General features: G+C 52.2%; 1 protein-coding gene across 1 annotated transcript; it reads left to right on the plus strand.

Annotated features, from left to right (window-relative positions):
* The first annotated feature begins 1,171 nt into the window (after positions 1-1,171).
* On the plus strand, positions 1,172-4,108 carry LOC103253898 (intestinal-type alkaline phosphatase). The gene is made up of 11 exons (XM_008052101.1): positions 1,172-1,238; positions 1,322-1,438; positions 1,552-1,667; positions 1,866-2,040; positions 2,117-2,289; positions 2,525-2,659; positions 2,755-2,827; positions 2,951-3,085; positions 3,168-3,359; positions 3,589-3,705; positions 3,813-4,108. Exons 1-11 carry the CDS (start codon positions 1,172-1,174, stop codon positions 4,106-4,108), a joined length of 1,596 nt encoding a protein of 531 aa, XP_008050292.1.
* Positions 4,109-9,210: the final 5,102 nt, after the last annotated feature.

The raw sequence follows: 9,210 nt of genomic DNA on the forward strand, positions 1-9,210 counted from the left end.
TGATCATGTTGCTGCACTCTAACCTGGGTTACAGAGTGAGATCCCAACTCCAAAAAACAAACAAACAAACAAACCAAAAATACCCCCTGAAACTCTGTACCCATTAAACACCTACTATAACTCTAACCCCACCCCTAACCCTAACTCATTCCTGCTCCCAGCCCCAGGCAGCATCCTTTCTACCTCAGTCTCTACAAATTTGACTACTCTAGGGGCCTCATGGAAGTGTACACGTGCCTATCTGTCCTTTTCTAACTGGCTTAATTTGTTGAGCATAATGTCCACAGGGTTCATCTATGTTGTAGCAGCTGTCAGGGTCTCCTCCCTTCTTCAGACTGCATGATATTCCATCGTATGTATGTATCCCACTTGGTTTATCCACTCTCCGTCGATAGACATTTGGGTTGCTCCTACCTCTTGGCTTCTGTGAATAGTGTTGCCATGAGTATGGGTGTACAGAGATCTGTCCCTGCATTTCATTCCTTTGATAACACACTCAGAAGTTGGACTACTGGACAGAAAGAATAACTGGAACCCAGATGGAGGCTACCACAGCCTCTAAGCTCCTTATCAGAAGCCACGCCTGCAAAATAGTCTCACTCTAGTGCTACCTATGCAAGGGAACAGGGGTCAAGCTCAAGTGCACAAGCCTGCCAGCTGCTCTGGAAGGCCCAGCCCACTGGCTCAGGGCACTGGCTGCTCCCCTGCCTGCCTCCTCCAAGCATGGGTGTCCATATCCACACACACCAAGCAGTTGCCAGGTTAGCTGAGCCGTGCCAATATGGCTCCTTTCCCACATCTCAGGGCTCATGGCATTAGGAGGCCAAACCCAGGCTCTGGCCTAGGCTTGTGTTTCAGGCCCAGCCTCCCTTCAACACCAGAACAGAGCCCAGTTGTACCTCCCAAGAAATACTGAACAAATGGGGGGTGAAGGAGTGACAATAGCCCCCCAACAAGACACTGCGAGCCACACCCTGTCACTTTCCTTCAACCAGCATGACTTCAGGTCACAGGACTGGGGTGGAGTCAAGGTGGCTGCCTGGGAGGTGGGGAGGGAAATGAAGCATTTACAACTAGGGACAAAGTCCTCCCCTGATTTAAACCCAGGCAGCTGATACTGTGGCTAGCACCCAGTATTCCAGCCTTGCCATTCTCCCATTGTCCCAGAGACATGCAGGGGTCCTGGGTGCTGCTGCTGCTGGGCCTGGAGCTCCAGCTTTCACTTGGAGACATCACAGGTAAGGAGGCTCCCAGAGCTGCCCCACACACAGGGCAGCCTCTCCCCTCTAGGCTGACCCGGCCTTCACTCTTCCTTTGTCAGTTGAGGAGGAGAACCCTGCCTTCTGGAACAACAAGGCAGCTGAGGCCCTGGAAGTCGCCAAGAAGCTCCAGCCCATCCAGACGGCCGCCAAGAACCTCATCATCTTCCTGGGGGATGGTTAGTGTGCAAAGCCCGTCCACCTCAGTCAGCCTCACAACCTTGGCACCTGAGACTGCTGGTGGAGACAGGCTAGCTCTGGGTCCAGACTTCACATAGTTCTGCTCCTCCAGGGATGGGAGTGCCCACCGTGACAGCCACTCGAATCCTGAAGGGACAGTTGAGTGGGAAACTGGGGCCTGAGACGCCCCTGGCCATGGACCGCTTTCCATACCTGGCTCTGTCCAAGGTAAGGTCTGGGTTACCTCAGAGTCCTCCAGAGAGAGGGTGGGGATGGGGCTAGAAATTAAGACAGGAGGGAAGGTCCTTGGTTGGGACCTGAGTTAGGAGTCGGGTACAGTTAGGAGCCAGGAAAATAGAATCTAGGGCCAGGGTCTGAACCTGGCTGTTTCCCACAAAGCTGAGCTCAGGGTACCTCTGTCCCCAGACATATAATGTGGACAGACAGGTGCCGGACAGCGCAGCCACAGCCACTGCCTACCTGTGTGGAGTCAAGGCTAACTATCAGACCATTGGCTTGAGCGCAGCTGCTCGTTTGGGTCAGTGCAGCACAACACGTGGCAACGAGGTCAACTCCGTGATGAACCGGGCCAAGAAAGCAGGTGGGCTATGGTCGGCTGCAGGGCCAGGGCCAGACTCAAGACCTCAGTCACCCACTCTGACCTCTCCCACCCTCAGGGAAGTCAGTGGGAGTTGTGACCACCACAAGGGTGCAGCACGCCTCCCCAGCGGGCACATATGCGCACACAGTGGACCGTAACTGGTACTCGGATGCCAACATGCCTGACTTGGCACGCCAAGAGGGCTGCCTGGACATCGCCACACAGCTCATCTCCAACATGGACATCGATGTGCGACACCAGGCCAAGGGCTGGGGCTGGGCAGAGGGGAAGGCCCCACACCGGCCTCAGTCCCAGACTCTCAGCAGCCTGAGCCTAGGGCTGCAGGGTCTGGTGGGGGGGTGGGAGCTGTGGAAGGTACAGCCCAGAGAAGGCCATTCCCACAGCCCTGGGGTTGGGAGCCAGAGTCTGTGAGGAGAGCGCTCATGGCTAACCAGACCCATTAGCCCTGACCCTTTGCTCCCAGGTGATCCTGGGAGGAGGCCGCAAGTACATGTTTCCCACGGGGACCCCAGACCCTGAGTACCCAAGTGACGCCAAGCAGAACGGAACCAGGCTGGACAGGAAGAACCTGGTACAGGAGTGGCTGGCCAAGCACCAGGTGATGAGGGCTCATAGATACAGGGGTACAGCAGGGAGGAGGCCAGGGGTGTGGGTCTCAGGACCATGGGCTGAAGTCTGACTCTGTCCCTGCAGGGTGCCCGCTATGTGTGGAACCGCACGGAGCTCCTTCAGGCATCCCAGGACCCGACTGTGACTCACCTCATGGGTAATAATCCCCTTCCTGCCCTGGCATCCCTCAGACAGCCTCAGACGGGTGCCATCTGAGCACACGTGTGCCATGAGTCCCACCCCACAGCCTGACAGTCACCACCAGCCCTTTGTCCAACAGGCCTCTTTGAGCCTGGAGACACGAAATATGAGATCCAGCGAAACATCACAGAGGACCCCTCCCTAATGGAGATGACAGAGGCAGCCCTGAGCCTGCTGAGCAGAAACCCCCGTGGCTTCTACCTCTTCGTGGAGGGTGCGTCTCTGCCCCTGCAGAGCAGAGGAGGTGGGGGTCCAGGGCAAGTGCAAGCATCACCCTTCCCCTGTCCTTCCTGCAGGGGGCCGGATTGACCATGGTCATCATGATGGCACTGCTCATTGGGCACTGACTGAGGCTGTCATGTTTGACTCCACCATTGACCGGGTGAGCCAGCTCACCAGCGAGAAGGACACATTGACCATTGTCACCGCTGACCACTCCCATGTCTTCTCTTTTGGTGGCTACACCCTGCGAGGGAGCTCCATCTTTGGTAGGCCCGAGGAGAGCAACAGGTTCTGTTTCGTAAATTATATGGCAGATATCTGAGCCTCAGTTTCCTTCTCTGTCAAATGAGTAGAATAGCGTAGTGCATGCCTCATTGGGATGATGTGAGGATTAAATCAGTGAATAGGCAAAATGTGGGACATTTAGCATATACAAGCGTTCCCTCAGCTGTGGTCAGTACCACCTAGAGGACCCCCACCCCCACCACCTTGCAGGGCTGGCTCCCAGCAAAGCCCGGGACGGCAAGGCCTACACGTCCATCCTGTATGGTAATGGCCCGGGCTTCGTGCTCGACAAGGGCCCCAGGCCGGATGTCAACGCCAGTGAGAGTGGTGAGTATGGCTGGGTTGGCTGTTCCGGGAGACCACTGGGCCAGGGGAAAGGAGAATCGAGACAAAGAAACACTATTCATTTGGCTGTGAACCCACCCTCCCTGCAGAGAAACCGGAGTACCAGCAGCAGGCGGCTGTGCCCCTGTCGTCGGAGACGCACGGAGGCGAAGACGTGGCAGTGTTTGCACGCGGCCCCCAGGCACACCTGGTGCACGGCGTGCAGGAGCAGACCTTCGTCGCGCACGTCATGGCCTTTGCCGCCTGCCTGGAGCCCTACACCGCCTGTGGCCTGGCGCCCCCCGGCAGCGCCACCAACGCCACGCCCCCGGGGCAGAACGCGGACGCATGGCTGCGGCTGCTGGCTGCAACCCTGCTGCTGCTGGGGGTGGCTGCTGCGCCCTGATCATCGCAGCCCTGGGCCGACCCCTACCCCAGGGACCTTTTCCCTGAGCCTCCTGCTCTCCACCTCCGCGTTCTCCTGAACCCCACCTCCAGGTCTCCTGTCCCAACCCCAGCCCCACACCTATCTGCCATTCCCGGAGTCGCCACACAAGTGTCCTACCACGGGACATTCACCTCTCTGATATAACCCAGCCTCAGACCACACAGCCCTTGCCTTCCTTGCCTCACTGCCTTTCCAGGGAGCTGGACCCCCAGGGCGTCCTGGGTACTGAGACCATGACACTAATGCTCTCCTGGCTGGGTTGTTCTGGGACTCCCTGCTCTAACTCCAGAGACACAGGGGATTTAGTTGCGAGGCCCCCTGCACCCTAGGGAAGGTGAGGACTCAGACCACCCAGCCTCTGCCTGGTCTATAGCCCTAAGGAAGACCAAGGAGGCATTGTCCCCAAAACCTCTCTTGCCAAACCATGACCCACCCAGACTCTGTGCCACACCATTCTTGGCTTTAGTTTTCATAGCACCTAGGGGACCTGAGGATTCCAACACATCAAGATGCCTAAGGAGATGGCTTCCTGTCACTCTGCAATCACCCTGCCTACCAAGGAGGCTTCTGTGGCAGAGATCCCTAGGGGTCGTGACACAGTCCTCTGCTGCCCCTCATTGTACTGCCTCCATATCCCTGAGCCCCCAGCATTACTATTAACATAGAGGCCACTTGCCCCAAGTCACAGATACTCAGATGCTCTCCTGCTCCCCAAGTCCATTCCAGGAGATCCAAGGAGCAACTGGGGAAGTTGTGGGTGCCGGGCAGGCAGCCCCAGGGCAGCCCTTCCCCACCATCGGGGCCCTGGGCATAGAATTCAATAAAGGTGACTCTCTGCTCTCCCAGGTCCTCCACTGTCCTGGAAGAGATGTAAAAAAGAAGCAGTTGGTGTATTTCATTACAGGAGTAAAGTATTATCCAATGTATTGACATTAATACATTCTAGAAAGAAAACTTGAGTGTGTGTGGGCACCAAGTGTATGTTTCTAGGTGGATAATTCACACCAGGAGGTCAGAGAGGAGCTCCTGAGAAGCAGACAGTTGAGTAGGAGACCTGGACAAAGTGAGGGCTGGAACAATGCAGAAGAGCAGTGCAAAGCCCCTGAGGCGGCGACCAGCTGGTGCTCTTTGAGGCCAGTGGATTGGATCAGAATGGGTGGGTAGGTAAAGGAGATATAACCTGAGGGGGAAGGAAGATGGGGGCGGGGAGATGGGGGAAGAGTCTGAAGTCTGGGTAGAGGGGTGCATGATTGGAGGTCTTTGAGGAGGCCCAGACTGGGAATTGAGCACTCTGCTGTTGCCAGGAGAAAAGTCTAATCCTTTTTCCAGCGGGGGTTGGGGAGGCTGAGGTGGGACTTGGGGAAGGTGCAGACTCCAAGTCTTTCTGATGCACATCTGAAAGCATTCTGGATCACCATCCCGGGATAACTATGCTTACTGAGTTTCTAACCTGCTCCAAGGAGACCACTTAAAGGAATTACATAAAGGGGAAATCAACCTCATTGTTCAGCAAATTTGCAATATTATAAATTTATGTGTTTACTGACACATTTTAGTAGAAATATTTACATGATTGAATTTGCTTCCCTATTTACTAAAATCTTGATTTAACATTGTAACACATCAATTTGAAGGCCTGGCTCTCCAGGCAGTTTACTTCAATTCTGGATTTTCATGACTGCCACAAAGATATGCAAGCTAAGTAGGGACCAAAGGGAGGTCCAAACTTTACCCGTACGATGACCGCTCGTATGCCTAATCCTGAATTGTACCCCACATCTTTAAAAAAAAAAAAAAGATATGGAAGCTGATCAGAAGATGGACATCCTTAGCTAGATATACTTAATCATTATACTTGTTTTAAAATTTTATCCAGCAATGGAAGGAAGACAATGTTAGCCTGGGGGGTGCCATCTTAGAGACCACTGCTATTTTACTAACACAAACCAGGATGGAATACTACCAGCCGAGCACAGACCAGAGTGCTTCCTGCCATGTTTAACACTCAACTTAAACCACAAAACTTCCCCTCAACTTCCTTAATCACAAGCCTTAGTTACCCCCTGGCAATACCAACCACAAAAATTTCCTCCCAAGCCCGTATAAATTGCCCTTAGTCTGTAAGTGGACTAGGCTTCAGTTTTCTGGAGCCCCACCGCAGATTCCCCTCTTTGGAATAAACCTGTGTTGCCATTAAGCCACCCGTCTCCCGTCTCTATTTTCCTATTCGCTCGTTTTCTTAACCTAACAGGAAACTCAGGAGAATTTTTTTCAGTATTTGGTCATAAAGATGACTCATTCTGTGTGATGGGAAAGTTTTTGTGTCTGCTTACCAAGTATCATAAAGATTCGACTCCAATGTGGCAATCTCAGCTTTATGAAATCAACCCCCCTGTCTCCTACAACATTCTGTGTGCCTTCAAGTCTTCTTTCATGCCATGATTAGACTGAGGATGAGTCAATGAATGAGCTGTGTGATCCTACCTCCACACCCTTGTTCTTATACAGAAGCCTTACTTGAAAACATCCTTTCTGAGCTATTCCATCAGTGGCTGCATTTTCCCCTATGACACTGTTTTTATTAAAGAAGGCATTTATACTGTTGACAGTATATCTCTTCTGCTGTATCTTTCCTTTAGTGGCTAAAAAAAAAAAAAAAAAAAAAAAAGAAGTGGTTTGTGTATTTCATTACTGGAACAGAATTCGGCAAATACCTTAAGCTGAGATGAGTTAGGAACATCTGTGCTTTCAGCCCACCGTGTAGCAAACCTCCCACGCTGGGTAATTTCCTCCAACATGCGTTTCTTCCCATCTACAGCAGTGTTTGCTCTACGTCTTCCAACAGTGTTTGCTGACAAAGAAATGCCTTTCGGTTTGTCGACAGATCATTTACTGCTCATTGTTTCTGCCATTTTTACTGCAGCAGAAAGAATAAGTGTCTGCCCAGTGGTAAGTATTTTTTGTCTCACGTTATCATGCAAGAAACTTTAAAAGAGCTTTCCAAATATTTATTATTGCTTAGGGAAATATCAAAAAAGTACAGGGTTGAACTGCACCTAACACTGCTGGGAAAAAATTGTGGAGGTTTCTCTTCAGTTGTGACTGCTGAGTTTCCAACACCTTGCCAAGTACAAGGATATCAAGCTGCTGTTGACTAAAACCTCAAGGCACAAGGCACCTATGGCAACCTTCCCCAGTAAGACAGGGTGGGGTACGTCAAAGAGTTCTTCTTTGCTGATTTTTTTTTAATATATTAGGGAGCTACCTTCTCACGTCTGTATGACAGGTGATATGAGCTTATGCCAGGAGTACAAGTTCTTGGCACAGCCCCTTCTATTGTCTGCCCTCTCTGGTTTATTGGTGACAACAGCAGTTTCTCTACAGGAGTCTTTTGGAAGCCACTTGGACGTTGTGGAGATTGAGTTTGGTTAAAACTAGATCCTATAAATCCATCTGAATCTGTAAATCCACTTAGGCAGACACGAAACTCTAATCCTCCGCAATCCTCTTTAAGTGTGTCACCGGGGAGGGGTCTCCTGTGTCAACCCCTGGCCTGTGACACCCCATTCTCCTCTTCTGGGACATGTGAGAACCACATGAAGAGGGTGCCTGCATAAAGGGCAAAGGCGCCAGCATGGAGCTCCATATTAAATATGAGGAGCGCTCCTTCCTGTCTTAGGTTGCCCACTGTCCAATACCTGTGGCAACGCCTGTGGGAAGCCCAGCACACAGCAGGCACTCAGGAGGGCCTGATGTCATGTCCCTTTATCCAAATCCCCTGAGGCCCAGCTGGGTCCCAATGAGCCTGGTCCCTGGGGCAGAACACTCAGGCTGAGTTACTCTCTGTGACCATGGGCATCTCACTCCCTGCAGAGCACAGACCTGGACAGAGGCCACAGAGGGCACCACAGGTTCAGTCCCCACCAAACCTGGAGTCCTCCTGACCATGGAGCCCCCTGGAGCCCCTGCCTCTGTACAGATTCAGTGACTGGCCCAGGAAGACCCCTTGTCAGTAGAAACGAGCATGTTGTAGCCTCTCAGGAGTACTCACAGGGAATGTCAGCTATGCCCGCCTTCTGACCTTGGTGATGACATTGCATCTGATGTTGCCCTTGGCACCCCCTGGTTCCAGAAGCAGGTCTCTCCACCTGGGTAACATCTTCACAACTGGCCTTTGCCTCTAAAGGAAGCCTCCCTAAACCCCAGCCTCTCAGAGGGGCCTCCAGAGGCCTGCAAGAAGCTATGGCTACCTCTAAGGTGGCCCCAGGGCCTACTGACTCCATGTGAACAGTTTCCATGTTTTCTACCAGTACACATGCCATGCCCCAACACTGACATCTAGTTGGGAGTTCCCCTTGGTAGAGCCTTACCGTCAGAGATACTAGTCTTTGCTGATGTGCCTGGAGGCATCCAGGTCTCCAGTGTCCTGTCCTGGTCCTTTCTTTGCACACCAGATTTGCAAAGTTGTCATTATTAACTAGTATGGCTCCCCCAACCTACCTAAGGCTCCTTAGGTAAAAGGAACATTCTCCCAAAGGAGGTGCCTTCAGACCTCTCCACACAGTTCCCTTACAGCAGCCCCTGCAAGGGTTTGTTTCCATAGGATGGTGGAAGCTTTTTTTGAAAAAAAAAATTATGCAAAATATAGACAAGGAGAGATGCGATTGAACAGCATCATGTGACAGCGTCTTGGGGATTTGAGTTGCCTGCTGGCCCAATGGATCAGCCATGAGCTGCTGCCAGAGGTTCCGTATCCTGGGCAGCAGCTGAGGTCCGGGAAGCCAGGCACCTACCTCATCCCTTCTGACCTGAGGAGCTCATGCTGGCCACTGACCCAGCTTGGGACTGAACCATGTGCCCAGGCAACCCCCTGGGCACCTCGAACCCTGCACCAGGGTGGTGGGAAATGTGGGGAGGAGGAGGAGGTATCCATAGTGATTGACGGGGTTGGTTTATTTGTGTATGTATTCATAGTATTATCTTATTTTTTGATTGACAAATAATAATTGTATATATTTGGGGGGTACAACATGATGTTTCTTTTTTTTTTTTTTTTTTTT

This window comes from Carlito syrichta, unplaced genomic scaffold (assembly GCF_000164805.1).
Source record: "Carlito syrichta isolate Samal-C Ts95f unplaced genomic scaffold, Tarsius_syrichta-2.0.1 Scaffold256582, whole genome shotgun sequence".
In the NCBI taxonomy this organism is placed as follows: domain Eukaryota; kingdom Metazoa; phylum Chordata; class Mammalia; order Primates; family Tarsiidae; genus Carlito; species Carlito syrichta.

What these genes read in the sequence shown, in the direction of transcription:
- LOC103253898 (XM_008052101.1), top strand. Translation starts at nt 1,172, where the DNA reads ATGCAGGGGTCCTGGGTGCTGCTGCTGCTGGGCCTGGAGCTCCAGCTT. An exon ending in GAACCGGGCCAAGAAAGCAG is followed by an intron (nt 2,041 to 2,116) that starts GTGGGCTATGGT and finishes TCCCACCCTCAG; the next exon opens with GGAAGTCAGTGGGAGTTGTG. An exon ending in TGTCAACGCCAGTGAGAGTG is followed by an intron (nt 3,706 to 3,812) that starts GTGAGTATGGCT and finishes CCCTCCCTGCAG; the next exon opens with AGAAACCGGAGTACCAGCAG.